This window comes from Carassius gibelio, chromosome A4, assembly GCF_023724105.1.
Source record: "Carassius gibelio isolate Cgi1373 ecotype wild population from Czech Republic chromosome A4, carGib1.2-hapl.c, whole genome shotgun sequence".
NCBI lineage: Eukaryota > Metazoa > Chordata > Actinopteri > Cypriniformes > Cyprinidae > Carassius > Carassius gibelio.
The window spans coordinates 34,433,250-34,450,749 of record NC_068374.1 but is presented as its reverse complement, the minus strand read 5'-3'; the positions used below and the strand labels follow the sequence as shown (position 1 = coordinate 34,450,749).

At 35.5% G+C, this 17,500-nt stretch overlaps 3 protein-coding genes across 4 annotated transcripts in view; all 3 read right to left on the bottom strand.

Moving 5' to 3' along the window:
* Positions 1-1,951, bottom strand: part of LOC127978999 (cysteine and glycine-rich protein 2) — a 7,824-nt gene extending 5,873 nt beyond the window's left edge. The window contains exons 1-2 of one of the 2 annotated variants that reach the window (XM_052584073.1): positions 1,837-1,951; positions 498-618 (exon numbers count right to left, since the gene is read on the bottom strand). In XM_052584073.1, the coding sequence (XP_052440033.1) occupies positions 498-609 (112 nt within the window). In that variant the 5' untranslated portion in view covers positions 610-618; positions 1,837-1,951. Of the gene's footprint in view, positions 1-497; positions 619-1,805 lie in introns of both variants that reach the window. The other variant, XM_052584083.1, reaches the window with a different exon arrangement.
* A 1,863-nt stretch (positions 1,952-3,814) lies between these two features.
* On the bottom strand, positions 3,815-12,841 carry LOC127978977 (transcription factor E2F7). Its single transcript, XM_052584028.1, has 13 exons — positions 12,507-12,841; positions 11,751-11,849; positions 11,360-11,647; positions 11,070-11,220; positions 9,615-9,824; positions 8,149-8,307; positions 7,923-8,060; positions 7,682-7,840; positions 7,513-7,582; positions 6,317-6,590; positions 5,174-5,327; positions 4,850-5,091; positions 3,815-4,761 (listed from the first exon to the last, which is right to left on the bottom strand). Exons 2-13 carry the CDS (start codon positions 11,847-11,849, stop codon positions 4,612-4,614), a joined length of 2,094 nt encoding a protein of 697 aa, XP_052439988.1. The 5' UTR covers positions 12,507-12,841; the 3' UTR covers positions 3,815-4,611.
* Positions 12,842-14,834: 1,993 nt separating this feature from the next.
* Positions 14,835-17,500, bottom strand: part of cog5 (component of oligomeric golgi complex 5) — a 60,697-nt gene continuing 58,031 nt past the window's right edge. The window contains exons 20-22 of the mRNA XM_052584018.1: positions 16,353-16,479; positions 15,892-15,971; positions 14,835-15,261 (exon numbers count right to left, since the gene is read on the bottom strand). Of these exons, the coding sequence (XP_052439978.1) occupies positions 15,150-15,261; positions 15,892-15,971; positions 16,353-16,479 (319 nt within the window). The 3' untranslated portion in view covers positions 14,835-15,149. The remainder of the gene's footprint in view (positions 15,262-15,891; positions 15,972-16,352; positions 16,480-17,500) is intronic.

Here is a 17,500-nt window from a genome sequence, read left to right as displayed (position 1 = left end):
ATTATATATATATATATATATATATATATATATATATATATATATATATATATATATATATCAATAAATATTTTTGCAACAATTTATACAGTCATATATATTTATATTATTATTTTTTAAATTTTTCATAACCAAAATGTTTACGTTTGCTGGTTTTAAAATGTCACAATAAATTAAAACATTTACACAATAAAATAAAATAATAACATTTGGAGGGGAAAAACATGCTTAATTTTCAGGCTCTGTTTTTGTTATGCAAAACAATGTCTTTATTTTTTCATTGATTTTGGGGTGAAATGTAATCTGGATGTATTATCATGAGATTACAAAAAATATTATTATTATTTTTAATTAAATTTCTTTAAATTAAATTATGAAAATCATGAAACATGCTTTTTTGTCATGAAAATAAATATTAATATTATATAAATATTTCTTCCTTTGATTTTGGGGTGATATGTGCCCTAGAGTAAAGTAAAGAGTAGTGTTTGACTTACTGCAGAGGAAGCAGCACTTGTGGAAGCTCCCCCCGTCACACTGCACCTCTTCAGCGTGGTACACCGTCCCACCGCAGGCGCCGCATTTGTTTCCTCCACCCCAGTTTGGCATGATGAAAACCTGTGAAGAGAGAAAATACAATTAAGTCTTGAGTACCATAGCTTTAAAAGGAAACAACTCCATCCTGCCAAGTTCAGAGATCAACCTCAGGAAGATGCCCAGGTGTGCTGGACGTCTACAGGCGTGATGTGAAGTGTTTCACTATTTATGACCAGATAAAACCCCACTTCATCCGTCTGGAATAATAAAGACAAACTACAGACGGTAAACCCCCTGTGGACATCTGAAGACCCCAACATCAAAACACACCGAGACCACCAGGAGCTACAGGACAATGGAGAGTCAAACAGAGACGGCGAGTCTCGCTAAAAGCACAATGTCTGGAAGTCAAATTCAAAACAAGCATGTGAATAAAACAGCAGTCAGACGTTTCAAAGGTTCAGTTCAATTTGCTCAGTTGTTCTAGTCAAATTAAATGATATCAGACCTCTCCAACAGTATTCAAATAAAATGGCTAAGTGCTCATAAACTTCAGTCATCTCCAGGAAAACATGAGCTGTTCTCTGTAAAATGACATCTGAATATGAATAAATGAAGCTTGAAAAGAGTGATTACAGATTGAACACATGTCCAGACATAAAGGAGGACAACCGAGCATCTCAAGACCTCAGAGGTTCCTCAAACCAGCATCAGCACCCATGTGTGAATGCATGCATGTGTCTTATATCAAGATCTCCACTGTTAAAGAGTATGCTTGTGTTAATCTGAAAACTTTAAATGCATAATAAATGCATGATAACACTTCATGTTATTAACACTAACATAATAGAGAATATGACGATATATTCCCCAAATGTGTAGAGCAGTGACACACTAAATCATATGAATATGATAAGTACTGCCACGGGACTTGTTTTCGAAGTGCATCTAATAGTTTAAGAAAACTAATTGTATCAAGCATGCAAATTGCATACTTGTCGATGATAAACCGTTTGCATGTTTAGTTACAAGCATTGAACACGTATAGCCTAAATATTAAATTGGCAAGTAGGCTACCAAATAGAGATAAATATAAAACTGAAAAAAAAGAAAAAAAAAAAAAAAAAAAGTTTTTTCAGACTCGACGAAACGAACTTCTTCTGAATGTTTAGCGGGGTTTCCTCACTTCTCATCTAACTGCTGAGAACGAACTCGATTCAATAAAACACGTATTTTAATCGTCAGTAATTAAAAAAAGAGTTTCTCACACAGACACGACGCTGTTTAAAAGGCTCCTACCTGAGCTTTCACGTGCTTCCCAGATGATTCCCAAAGTGCGAACAGCCTGGAATCTCATCAGGGGATTACAGAGGGAGAAAAGGAGGAGTGTGTTTTTTTTAAACACACACACACACACACACGCACGCACACACACACACACACACACACACACAGAGAGAGAGAGAGACACGTTACGTAGCCTACTTGACGCACATTGTGGTGTCATAACAGTGAGCTGAATCATAAATGTATGCGTCACTTTAACTTTTAAAGTCTCAATTTGTTTATGTGTATGTAAGTGTAGACTAAGAATATAAAAATGTCATATATGTGTTCTTTGTGCATTCTTCAGGCCTGGTGCCTGTGATGTGTCAGACATACCCAAAGAAGATGAATGATCTTTACTGGAATGCTTGCCATGCAAAAAAGATGAGGTACTGTAAGAAACATTTTGTTGCATGCCATAACCCTTACGAAAATTAACCATGGTTTTACTACAAATAAAACCAAAAAATCATGGTTACTGTAGTTAAACCATGGTAACCACAAATTAACCATGGTTTTGCTATATTAACCATAGTTTAACCATGGTATTTGTAGTAAATCTGTGGTTTTACAAATGGCAGTCAATACGCCAAAAAACCATGGATTACTACAGTTTTACTATAATAAAACCATGGTTATTTTACGTATCTATTTACAGGTTTTCTAAGAATTACAAATATGCATGCCTTCAAAATAGTTGTAAAAATAAATAAATAATAGATATTTTGGAAAAATTATTATATATTATATACATTTTGTATACTTTGAACACAAAGGTTGTTTTTTACGGCTCCCGGTAAGAAACAACCAATCAGAGCTGCGGTCCGTAACTTTGTTTGTGTTCAAAATGTAGAAAAATGTATATAATAAGCGAGTACACCATGAATCCATTTTCCAAACCGTGTTTTTAGCTTGTCCTGAATCACTAGGGTGCACCTATAATAAGTGTTTATATTCGGACTATTTTAGATTGCTTCGGGGATACCGCGGCGGAGTAACCCAGTACCTTTGTGATTCTTCATAGACATAAACAGAGAGAAGTAGTTCCGGCTACGATGTTCTTCCGCAAGACGCAAGCAGTTCTGTTTATTAACCGCTAGAGCGTCAAAAGTTACCGACTGCAGCTTTAAAGCCATCCAGAAAGCAGCTCCTGTAATTACCCAGCATGCATCACTTGTCATTTTGGGAGCTGATACACTTTGACCTCAATAAAATTGACCAGCTTTTCAGAATGTCACTGTATAAACATAGACAAGTCTCATTTATTTGCACACTTTTCAAACAAAACATAAAAAATTGATAAAACAATAGGAAAAAAAGCACTGTGCACATTCCATATTTTGATATTTTAAAGCCACATTTTGCTGGTGTAATAATACAGCAGTGCAGAAGTACGCTGTCATTTCTTCATCTGGAATGCATATAACACCAAAAGAAGGACTGGAAAGAAAGAGCGAATGAAAAACAGATGTAGCTTTCTGTCCATCCTCATTTTACTGGACTCTGAGGAATGGCACGTGCATGAGATATTAAAACATAGGATTGGTTATTAAGGTTTCCGTGCATGTGTCTGTTTCTGACCTGAGCTCCTTCAGACCGAGTCTTGTGCCATATTGATATTTATCCAATGTTTGGTGAATTCTGTCTCATTTCTTGGTCACAAACATGATTATTTCTGAGAAATCAAGTCTTTTTTTATTTTTATTTTTTAGGTTTATTGGCCTATTAATGACATTAGATGTTAGATGCCATATTGAATTTAATGCAGATGAAAACGATGCTACAAAGGCACACAGGTAAGGTCCAAGATCACCTGATTTTCGCCTTTGTTTCTGAGATGCATCATAAAAAAATTCATTTGTTTTGTATATGAGGCCATCTTGTGGTCGCACAAAATTAAGCCCATCTGTACTTGGCACACACCCAATAATGCAAGATTTAACAAATAATATTACATTTTACATAGATTTATTTTGTACTACTTGTATGTCACACGTGTCCATACATAAAATGATTGAAAACATATCTAATAATTTAACACAAAAGCACCGCACATTTAAACACTGACCGGCATAAAAAATATTCAATGCTGCGAGTTACAGTAAATACTGTACAGTTATATGGATCAAACCATGTTGTGTAAAATTCAATCCAAATGTACGTTTCCAAAAAAATAATTTATTACTAGTCTACAAAGAGTTCATACATAAACATCCTTTGTTTAAAACGGTACAGTACTGTGATATTTCACCTTTGCTCCAGTGATAGCAGATCAGTCACCGGTCTTCAAGTATGTCTCCGTTTTCTATCCGTTTCACGGATGTAGCACCTTAAACTTTAACAGTGTCAAAAATCACATCCATTATTTTGTTCTGTATCCCCAAACACACTCAGTTTTGGCATGTTAGCACTTCTACAAACTCGTGAAAGAGTGAACATACGGCTCATTTCCTCTCTCTCAGAGGCTGATCCAGACTTGATTAGTTTTCACATGTTTAAATACGTAGTGCTAGAGCTGGATTGTTGATTTGAGCCTCAGCTGTAATAAATAATAACGGTTTATATACTAGTAGGATGTCGAATGAACTCCAAAATACTATCTAAAGCGGTTTGGGATAACAAATAGAGCCGCATACACTAATATCTGCCCTCGCTACTAAACAGGAAATGTTGATCAGTCGAGTTTGCGGTGTAATGCTGTGTCTGTCTTTGGCACTGTAGCACCACAGAAGCATGAATACGGCTGATTTAATTGGCTGCGGTGTGTCCGATGTCCAGCCTCCTCTGGGCGGAGCCTCTTTTGCGTGCCGCCGGGGGGGTGCTGAGAGAGCCAAAGGCTCCGGGCGTCTCAAAGAAAGATTTGGAGCACCCCGCCGCTTCCTTTGGTGTCACAGGAGTCTGAAACAGCAGAAGTGAGAAGCTCAGAAACAGCTCGAATGAATCCTTAGTGACTATGTTAAACAACAACGGCATGCAGTAAACTGACCTGTGTTTGCGCTGGCCGAGGGCTTCCTTGTGCACGATGCTCAGTGGTGTTCAGTGTTTCGATCACACCAAACGCCCCTCCGGGCATCACAAAACGAGCCGGTGACAGCACGCTGAAACTCAAAGCCTCGCCGCTGGAGGAGGGCACGAGCGGTGAATGCACTAAAAAATACGGCATGGCTACACCCGGCACGCCACCTTGTGTGTGTCCCGCTGGCACGAGGAAGTTCAAACCGTTCAGACCTACAGGAAACAGTCAAATTACACTTTAGGATGAGCTTACGATAAAACAAAGACGGCGATCACCGCTCAGGTTCTCTTGTACCTGCCGTGTTGGGAACATAGAGGTAATGAGAGGACAGCCGGGGGTCTTTAGGGCTGCGTGCTCCCGCCTCTTCCTCATTTACAGGCCCAAACGAGGTCTCGTCCCACGGGGAATCGTCGCCAGAGCAGACTGAAGACCTTCTGGCACTCTCACCCTGTGGGACATTCACACAAAAGACAGTTTATAATACTGTGAATGAGGCCATTATTAAACCAATAAGGCTGTGCATTAAGTGATTGCATCATGGGAAAGTCTATCTTTACATCATACTCCATAAACAGGGTCAGAAACATCGGATACATTTCAACTGCATCATATTCGTTTCTAGGAAGTCACATTTCTAGCAAAAATATAAGTTGATCCTGATTTTTTTTTTTTGCATAAAAGCCTAATTATTCTAATTTTACACACACTAATTAATTTTATTGTAGTTTTTATTGGTGTTTTACCAATGTGAGAGATGATAAAAGACGATACAATGTTTGTTTGAACATATTGAAAAAAAGAAAATAAATACAAATAAATAAACAGAAATTAAACAGACGTATTTCTAACTATCTGACTCAAAAAAATAAAATAAAATAAAAAAAAATAATAATTTGTATTTATTATTATAAATGCTTGCTTCAAAACATACTAGTGCATTACACTATAATACAAGTAGAAATACTAATAATGTAGTATGCATGGTAGCAATATAAATAAAATACAGCAAAGACTGTAAATATTACTAAGAAAAAAAAAAACCTTTTTTAACCAATCACTGCCATCTGTCAAGAAAACCAAATACAATTTATTTCCCTTTTTTATGTACTCAGTGTCTTAAACAAACAGGGACGAGAGAGAGAGGAGTGGTTATTTATTTTATTGTATACATTATTTTTCTCATATTTACTGCTTATTTTATCAAGCTGCTTTTATTTCTTTACTTGCAGTTTTTGACAAAATGATAACATTCTCATATATGAATATATAAATAAATATATTCTTTTATGTCAGATACTTTAGTTTAATAATAACATATTGGTATACCACATTTCATACAATTTTAGCTTTAAATTTTGTCATTGCTTATTGTCTTAATTTACATTTTTAAGCTATGTGTGTATATATATATATATATGTCTGGCTCATAACACTCACCATTTGACTTTCTATGGAAGCCGAGCGGTTGCTTCGTTTCGCTGTCTGTTCCTCTTTCTCTTCCTCTTGTCTCTCTCTCTTCTTCAGATGTCCTGAGACGGGTGACCCGATGGCGTCTGGCACGTGTCCGCTGTACACCATGATCAGGGGTGTTTGGGGCAGACCGGGCAAGTATGCTAACTGGTGAGGAGCGAACTGGGCTGAAACGGGCAGAGATGCATGAGACACATCTGTCTGAAGAGACGACGCCACAGGACGTCCACTGGACTGAACACTAGAAAACAACAGGACACAGAGTTAGGGAGCATGTGAAATACATAGGTTTAAGTGCTACAATTAGCAAAACTGACAAACAAATAAATAAAGCTGAACAGAAAAACTAATGAAGATATCAAACGCACAACAAAACTGAAATCTGACATCAAAATTTAAACCGAAAAATCACACAAAAAGCTCATTCAAAATATTAATACATTCTAATAAGAACGACAAAATTACTAAAAATCTAATTCTAAATATTATTATAAATACTACATTATTATTTCTGTAAGTTTAAGTAGTAAAATTAATAAAATTGACAAAAATAAATTAACGCTAAACAGATACAAAACACACACACACAAATAAAAACACAACAAAATTAAAATAGAATTCTAAAAATAAAAAGTGAATTTCAAATATTATTATAAATAACACTTAATTATTTCTGAAATTTTTGTAAGTACTAAAATTAATAAAATTGACAAAAATAAATTAATGCTAAACCAATACAAAAACACCACAACATTTAAATCGTAATTCTAAAAATAAAAGTGAATTTACAATATTATTATAAATAATATAATACACTACAAACATAATTTTTAAGTTGCTAATAAAACCACTATTGGAGGACATACAAGAAAATACAAAAAAATTAATTTGTTACTTCAGAATTTCATGTTTATTTCTACGTTACTTGACATTTCTTTTCTGTGATGCTTACTAGCAATTTCTGTGTGAAAATTCTTTTTCCACCAATTTTTCAGTGTAGTAAAATGAATAATCCTAAATGAACCCTGTTAGTAATCAAGAGCACAATGGTTATGCATCAACTTCAGGTTTGAACCTACAACCTTTCAGCCAAGACCTTTACCTAGTGTCTGAAATATGTGTACATTTCTGCACATCCCAATTCTACACAGCTGTGCACTCACCTGTCTCCAAACTGCAGTTGACACACTGCGTTAGTGTTCACACTCTTCCTAGAATAATCCACCGGCTCGTCTGAAAACACACACACACACACACGGTCATATAAACTACAATTACATCAAATGTAAACTCTACACTCATATTATAGAAAGAGCTCTGCTCAGCTCTCACCTGTGGAAGGTCTGTGAGGTGTGCTGGGGGCGGAGCTTATCCGCCTTTGATTGACAGAAGGGGTAGAAGTGACCTGGAAGGAGGAGTGACGCGTCATCTTCTCCCGTTGTTCCCCGGTGGAGCTAATCTGAGCTTTGGAGACTCTCAAATCGTCTGAATCTAAAAGACAGGCAACAATAGTCCCAATATAATCACACTGAAGAGCCTAAAAGCTAATTTCAGGTGTTTAAACAGGACGCACCGCAGCTGCTGTGGAAATCGGCAGGCCCAATCCATTTGAAGATGGGTTTCCGGCTCTTTTCCTCTCTCACGTGAAGCTTCTTGATCAGATTCAGGCTGGTCAGGACATTAGCGATATCGTACAAACGTCGCACCTTAGCTACACACACCAAAAAAAGCAAGCAAGCTTCATTAGTCATCAAGGAAATGCATCATATTTAAAATATGAAATCTGGCTGGTGTCTTACTTTTATACTTGCTGTGGCTGGAGTCATCCTGACCCTCTTCGATCAGGATCTTAGCCGCTGTATCGAGGGTAACGGTCTGTGTTTTGGACACCAGAAACAGCATGACAAACTTCTGGCTCATGATACGGAGCGATTTGTCCTTCCGTCTGCTGGAGGACGCTGTATTAGAGAGAGAAACCATGCTGTAAAACACTGTAAACACATGTAAAAGTTGTCTTCGTTATATAAAACAGTGACTGGGGCTAATATCATTAGCGGCTTTTATTTCATCATCGGCTCATTTCAGAAACAGAAAGCATCAGAGCTTTCAAATAGCATTCATTTTTTCTAATGTGCATTTAAAAAATCAGAAGATTTAATTTGAAGCATGGACAATTACAATATATACTTGAGTTTTATTTATAATTTTAAATGTGTATATATAGCACTTGTATATCATTGCACTTTTGTTAATTTAATTGTCCTCATTTGTAAGTCGCTTTGGATGAAAGCATCTGCTAAATGAGTAAATGTAAATACAAACAGAATTTTAATTGTCAGAATTAACATAAATAATTATAATATTTACCATAACTTCTTTACCATTTGTGCATCTAGTAGAAAAAAAATCACATTAGTGTTAATTTACTTTCACTGATGTAGTATTATAGTTTTTAATATTTTAAATAAATGTTTACATTTTCTTTTTTCATTGTAATTGTAGTTTTAGTAATTATTTCGTTTTTGTCATATATTCCAATTTCTATAGTTTAATAAAATATTTAAGTTTTAATCATTTTAGTACAAACAGTTAAACTAAATGAAAGTTAGAAATTAATAAAGTTTTTAAAATTATCATTTATATATATAAATGCATATACTTTTAGCTAACTATAATAACCGGGGATCACATACTAATTTATTGCATGTTTTTTTTATTTCATACATATATATTATGGATCACATACTAATTTATTGCATATTTTTTCTTCTTCTATATATTATAAAGCCATATCTGCTTAAGTTAAGCAGACATAGTACCTGCAGCTATGCTATAGTTGACTATATTATTACTGATTAAGTGTAGTTTCTCTAAACTAAGGTCAACAGTGAGGTGATTTAATCAAGTCCCCCTCCAAGAGCTCAGCAAACACAAACATGTCTAAACCTGCAGCTTCATCTTCCTCTCTGAATAATGAGCTTCCCTCTTGGGCCTGTCTCTAACAAAGAGTCCCGGTGCTATGACGGGATTACCAGTGATCAACACAAAGACCTGGTGACCTGTGTTGTGATGCACGAGACGCTGTTAACAGGTGACCGATTAATGGAGATACTAATAATGGTGTTAATGGGGCAACTGCCACTATGGTTTCAATGTAAAGCGTTTGTGTGCAATACAGTGAATCATGCAGATGACAGAATATGCATCACGCAACCAGACGGACTGGTTTTGAAATCTTTTTTTTGTGCAATGCAAACTGTCATACCGTGTGAGTTTTGCACGTGGTGGGCGTCACACGGTCTCTGGTCCATCTGCAGATGGTAGCCCTGCTCGCGTCCCGCCTGATGGAGATCCTGCAGGGTCCGTGTCAGTCCTGAGCGTCCGTGCCACACGTACAGGTTCTTAGCCATTCTGCTCACCAGCATCAGAGACTCCAGCACGTTCACAATGTCGTAGATACGACGTCTCTCAACGCCTGTGTCACAGTAGACAGTTCTGGACATTTAGCAGTTTTTAATTAACAGCAATTTTATGTTTGGCCGATGTGCCGGAAGAACCTTTATTTTGATGGCTTGTAGATGACTTTTATTTAATGCATGAGGACTGTTAAACAAAGAAAGTATATGGTATGTGAAATATTTTAGCATTTTCTTTTTTATTATTAGTAAAAGATCAATATACACTATAATACTTTCTCCATTCATACTGTCAGCATTCAGAAAACACATTTATTTATGAAAAATACTATAACAGGATTACAGAATCAGGAAATGGCCATCTAAAGTATTAATCTGTTTAGTTTACTATTTTAAATCAAGTTCTAATAGTTTTTTTTTTCATGCAATTCACTTTCAAATATTTTTTTTTCTAGTTATGTAAATATGTAAAATATAAATACATAAATCTGTTAAAGGATTTTTTTTAAATCAAGTTCTAAAAGTTTTTTTTCATGCAATTCACTTTTCAAATATTTTTATTATAGTTTTGTAAATATGTAAAATATAAATAAATAAATCTGTTTAAAGATTTTAACAAAAAATCAAGTTCTAAAAGTTTTTTTTTCTTTTTCATGCAATTCACTTTTCAAATATTTTTATTATAGTTTTGTAAATATGTAAAATATAAATACATAAATCTGTTAAAGGATTTTTTTAAAATCAAGTTCTAAAGGTTTTTTGCATGCAATTCACTTTTCAAATATTTTTTTCTAGTTTTGCAAATATTATGTAAAATATAAATTCATAAATATAAATAAATCTTTTTTGATAAATTTCTAAAAGTTTTTTTTTCATGCAATTCACTCAAATATCTGTATTATAATTTTGCAAATATTATGTAAAATATAATAACATAAATCTGTTTAAGGATTTTTTTTAAATCAAGTTCTAAAAGTTTTTTTTTCATGCAATTCACTTTCAAATATATATATATTTTTTTAGTTTTGTAAATATTATGTAAAATATAAATAAATAAATCTGTTTAAGGATTTAAAAAAGATGGAATTCACTTTCAGATTAATTTCTCATTTTGTAAATATTATGTAACATATACTGTATATAATTTCGGCATTTATTATGCGTATATCACCATCTTTAAATCAAATAATGTGACAATTTATATCTGCTTTATGTCGCCCTTCTCTGCGTTTCTTCTGTCATTTCATTATATTTTATACAGAACTTTTATACAGAATTTATGATTAGGAGTTATTTTCTCTTACCTAAGCGTGTGGCCACCTCATCCAGAGAAATATTGATGCTCTCAGAGGTTTCTGGGTAATCAGGGTACAATGCCAGAAATTTCTGACACAAAAGCCCCAAGCTCTTCTGTTTGCGACTGGGTCTCCTCTCAGAATCATCTAACGCTTCATACTGCAATAAAGAGAGATAAAACCAGCTAAAACTACAGAGCATATGAAGATATTTGAGATGATCTGCATGTTGTAAGCCGCTGTGGATAAAAGCGTCTTAAGTTTCCAAACATTAGACTGATTTAGACTTGTTTTGATACCTGGCACGAGTCGTCGAGTTCTTCCTCTTCTTCCTCCTCTACAGACTTCTCTTCATTCTCGATGGGTCTGAAGAGGGTTTTCTTCATCTCTCTGTCGCGGATGTCTGGGCTGGCGGCACTGATCAGCATTTTCAGGTTTGCTGTCGGGGTCCAGGGGTCCGGATGGGCCCTCTCTGCGTGTTTATTGGGGGTCATGTGGGTGATATCTGGGCTGGACACTCTCCTATGTCCATTCACAGACTCACACTTCAGAGGGGTCGTTTTTCTTCTGTCCATGCAGATGTTCTCCTGAATTTTGGGTAACATTTAGATATTAATCGAATGAGGCAGTAGATGCATTTTCAAGTAATTCAAACTAAAAAAATGCTTTAATTACATGCAGATCTCTTACTTTCCGGTCATTGGTGTTTCCGGTATCCTCCGAGCCCATCTTATTCACTAGTGTCCTCACACTAATCAAATCCTTTAGTGTTAAACACTTCATCTCCATCTAAAAACAGAAAAATGTATCAGCACATTTATGCTAGTAGTAAATAAACACTGAATTATGCTACTACATGATTGACACTAACTTTAGCACTGTTATTAATATATAACACCAACGTTATATAGTGTATATAACTGTATAATTACAAATATAAACTGATCTGTAAAGTATTTATGTGATGTTTGTTACTTACCAATGAAGTTATGGTGCCAAAATGTATTATTTAAATACTGCTAGTAAATAATATAACGTTAATTGGGTATTATATTACTAAATATCCTAAAGTATTGCATAAGAAACATGACTAATGATCAGGTTCTTAAAAAATGGATCTGATGATGGTGGTAAGATTTTGGCGCAAGAAATATTTCCACGAAAACAGTCAGATTCTTAGAAGACACAATGTAACTTTTAAAATGATTTATATTGATAAGATTGGCACATGGTTTTATTTAACATTAACTATATTGTCAGAGCTCAGCAGCATGCTTATGATATTAAAAAGCATTTCATATAAATCCTCTCTTTTTCTGAATAACTTACTAGAAAAGAAACTTCAAGTAAAAGTCAAACTTGAGTTTAAGGAGATTTAACTTATTTAACGTTACATTATTATTATTATTATTTTGAAATCATGCAAGTCATACTTCATCTTCTTACCTTAAACACCCGTTCTTTGAATAAAAAAATCCTTAAAGCGTGATTGAATCATGTGAAGTGGTGATCCTTTGTATTGCTCCTTAAATGAACATATTTTCTCTCCAAATCAGAAGATCATAACTAATAATCTTATTTCAGTCGTGCCGCCAAGCCAGTATGAATCACCCGCTAAAGCTCGTTTCTGGCGCTCTGAAGAGTTACACCCTCCCCCAGCCAATCACGTAGCCGCTAAGCACATATACCGACGTTCATTGGCCGAACGAGGAGGGAATGACTCGGAGCGACGGTCGTAGCCAATCAGAGACGCGTTCTGACCAAGCCTGTGGGGGGTTTGTTGGCGGCTGTATGCGCGCTCTGCCTCTGCTCCCTCCTGAAGTTTTAAAGGGGCCGCTGCAAGTCATTGGGGACGTAATTAATCACCACAGACGATTAATTGACATTATATAAATGCCAAATGTCCCCCTGGCTTCGTTTAATGAGAAGCTCAAGCAGGAACAAATATGAGGGACACAGGTGGGATTTTGGCGCGACTGAGGGGTTCGTCGCGGGAAGAAGTGTAATATGAGAAGCGCTCTTTCAACGTCATCAACACAGAAATAGAACAATATATTTAATAATAGCCTTAAGAAATAAACAGATAATGTATTAGCCTTCTAATTAAGTAAAGAGCCGGAATAAACCCGATGTATTGCAGTCATCACAGTTCAAAGCATAAACAGGCATACATTTATACATGTAGGCTATGTACACACACAAACGCAGTCTAAAACTAACTTAGAAAACTAAATATGCATAATGAGTAAATATGTAAAACCAGATCGATATCACATGATATATGTCATTCATTCATATAATGATGCATGTCTTCACTATTTCACTCTTAATTAGGGCTGAAACGATTAGTCTTCATCAGAGCTGGGTTACTTACAAATTGTAATCGGATTCCAAATTACATGAAAAAAAAAAAATAGTAACGAAATCCATTACATTGCACATTTTAGGTAATATAATAAGATAACTTTTTGATTACTTTTGACCCCAACCTAACAGTGATTTGAATAGGATCAACTTTTACACTATGGATATAAAAACAGAAAGAGAAAGAAAATGAACATCATGAAATGAATTAATGAACGACATTATGTCAAAGTTTCTCATACTTGGGTTCAAAAAGGAACTGCAGGGGGTTCGAGAGTTTAATGAGGACCTGATGATCAAATCATTAAGATGTGCATTAAAAATAAATCATATTAGAACATCAAAATAAAATACGACAAAAATGAAATATTTTATATGGTTACCTGCATATACTGACCATTGTAGGAGAACCATGAAAATGCATGCAAATGTGATACTTAAAATATTTATTTCAAAATCTCTGGGGAACTTCCAAGTAAATATGACAAAAAAAGTTTGGGAATCCACTAATGCATTTTTTGTTGTGTTTTAAGAGCTATTAGATTATTGCTTTTTTAATTATTTCAGCAGTTTTCATGCCACTTTTTATCTTTATTATCTAAGGTCTTCATCCGACTGCTTTTGTGAGAGCTGAAATACCATAAGATATCGTGTAAGACTTAAGCCTAATTTCCATTTTACAGGTATTTTAATAATCTTAGGGTTTGGGTTTGTTACATTAGATCATCTTTAATGCCATTTATATGTCACGATCAGTTATTTAAATGAGATCAAATGGCAATGTGAAACACTTCAGACTGTCTGTTTAAGAAGCACACACAAGATTAATTAAATTATTCAAGGAGCAGTGGACGAACCACATTTGCATGATTATACAAAACTGGAGAGAATCAGAAGTTTAATGAATGTTTAAGAGCAGCTTATCACATTTTAAACACTAAAATATGTGACTGTGCCATTGTAGGTCAAATAAAACAGAGTGAAAAGAGTGTAAGATAGAGACAGACATGAAAACAGGATCTCTGGTCTCTGAAGATGGGCTCCTGTTGGCAAAGGAAAAGTTTGAGGATTCAGAGACAGCAAGAACTGATCCAGAGCTGAATACAGTAATAGATCCTGTAGTGTACTGCTAACCAATGCTACAACTCTCCAAATGTTACTCAACATGCGCTCCTCAAAAACTCCATCCATTTTTATCTAAAAACTATATGACAGTGATAAATACATTTCCTTTTCCAAAGTGTTTAATTTTCCTTTCACGGTTTTGAATATCACCAAAAAAGCTTAGTATTTGGACAGTTAAATCACAAATAAAAAGCCTGAACGTCACTGCATTAATTAGAAGCAATCCAAACTATTTTTGTATATCAAGAAAAGTGTGAAAGCCAACTAATCGGAGATATAACCAAGTTAAGCTTGTGAGGAAATCATGAGGCATTCTTTAATCAGCATATACACATATACATAATGTGTTCAGTAATTCATTTTTCAATCCCTTCTCTACCCAGCAAAACAGATTATTTTTTAATATTTGTATATTGGTTAAGAAGGTATGGATCCATAAAGCCAGTAGACACCAGAAAAAAAACAATAAGAAATACATATTAGTTTCAGACTTCGACAAAACAGTCATAATGTTTTGAAATATAATAAAGTCTTCTTTTGGCGAAGACGAGTGTATTCTTATGACGAACTGTCTAGATTATTCTGTTGAGTTTGCAGATCCTACGACACGCTCGTGGCCTTCTGCAGCAGCTGGAGCATGATGGGATACACCGGGGCGAACTCCTTCCCCTGCCTGGCTCGGATACACTGCACATATGCCTCCAGTGCCCCCCTGCAACAAAGGAAAATCACATTTGATTTACTTGCCCTGATCAAAGGAAAGCTGCAGTGTTTCCTCCAGAGCACCGCTAGAGGGCGCTGATGTCACACTGAGAAATTCAGTTCTGCACTGAACTACTGAATCATTACCAGGAGTTTTCTTATGAATAGGGGGTTTAAAAAAAAATCATTTTAGAAACTTTGCACTCATACAATGCAATTTCTAGCCAAGGAATTTTTTTGAGCTGAGCATGCATGACCAGAAAAATTAAAGTTCACTTGAGAAATCACAGTCAAGATCACCTGCATGGAAATGTTCATAATGACTATAAATATTTCGAATAAAATGCATACATATATTCATTGCATCAACTTCCTGAAATTTAAATGCATCTCTAAAATAAAAAAAAACATATGATAAAGCGTATACAATAACTCACAGAAATTGTTTTATTAAAATTCCCTAATGTTTCCATGTTTTCTGTGATTGTGGGAACCCTAACATTTCTAGGTTGACGGGCTAAAGAGGCGAAACTAAACTACTAACCAAGTTAGTAGCTACTTTTCCACCACTGGAAAGGTTTATTGTAAAAAGCAGTGAAAACTGTGAATTGGAGTTGCAGTTTTGAGCCTTAGATCTTACCTAATAAGACTCAGACGGTCCTTCTCTGATGGATGGTCATCCAGCCATTGAGAATAGCGAGAGATCGACCACTCCGCTCTCTGTTTATAAGGGAAAGTGTTATTAGTGATGCATAAAAGCTCTATGAATCCACCCATGCCAAAGCAATTTTAAACAACCCTGGTTTTATAAAATGGCTAAAAATATCCTCATCTTTTCCAGTCCGAGCACTCAAAGTGAAATGTGTCATTTAGCGGAAGCTTTAATCTAAAGCAGCTTACAGTAGGTCAGATCTCAGGGACAGTCGCGATGGGGCAACTTGAGGTGAATTGCCCCGCTCAATGCAGAATAAACAGGATCTGACCTCAAAAACCTTTCGCTTGCCAACACCTGAACCTAAAACCTCAATCCTTGAGGCTCTATAACCAAGAGGTTTCAATCTCTCTGCATTAGAGTGACACTGTGTGTGTGTGTGTGTGTACCTGATGTGGTGATTTGAGTTCAGCCGGGGCACGAGTGAACAGGAAATGCAATATGGTGCTGTATGGGATCAAATCTCCCAGCGCTTGACTCCCAGCGATGTGCTCACTCGTCTGAAACAGCAGCGGTCTGAAACAGAGACAGACAAATATATTCACATTCACCAGGAATCACAACCCGGGTGTAATTTAGAGACCGAAATGAATGCTGAAGATTAGAAAGGAAGCTGCATATATATAAAATTCACCAAATGACATTTTAAAGTAGAGTTTTCCAGCAGGTGCACAGCAGATATCTACTATATCTACAAGCTGTGGTAAGTATATAAAGAAATCGTATCAAATCAAGAGTCTTATTTCAAATCGATTTAACTGCGTCACTATTTCCATAAATGGAAAACAAGGTAAGTCTATGCATTAATGGTTCACCAGCCCAAATGCGTACTGTGCATCTGATTGCTTGGGTGAGTAGAAGTGCTGGAGGTAAGTGTTACCAGTTTTGCTCAGCCAGCAATTAAAGGGTTAAGTTTGAGGACGCAGAAGACCGAAGCCTGTGATATTTCCATAGCAAACATCCTTTTCAAGTGCAACCAAAGTCAACAGAATCACAAGATCCTTTCATGAATCATCTCCAAATCTAAACGTGCATCTTGAGGGGAATCGTGTCCTGGTACTGTATAAGCTGAGAGGCTATATGTGACCCCCCTGGAGCACAAAACTTAAGTCACTGGGTGTATATTTGTAGCAATAGCCAAAACACATTGTATGGGTCAGAATAATAGATTTTTCCTTTATGCTAAAAATTATTAGGATATTAAGTAAATATTAAGTAAAGATCATGTTCCATGAAGATATTGTGTAAACTTCCTACCGTAAATATATCAAAACCTCATTTTTGATTAGTAATATGCATTGCTAAGAATTATTTTGCACAACTTCAAAGGTGATTTTCTCACTATTTAGATATCCAGATTTTCAAATAGTCGTATCTCGGTCAAGATCCTAACAAAGCTTTGTTATTCAGCTTTCAGATGATGCATACATCTCAATTTTGACACTTTAGACTTAAGTGGTCCAGGGTCGCATATTTAATCAAACAAGCTTACGAGTATGGAAAAGAAACCAATGTCATTTACAAGTTGCACCTCGGT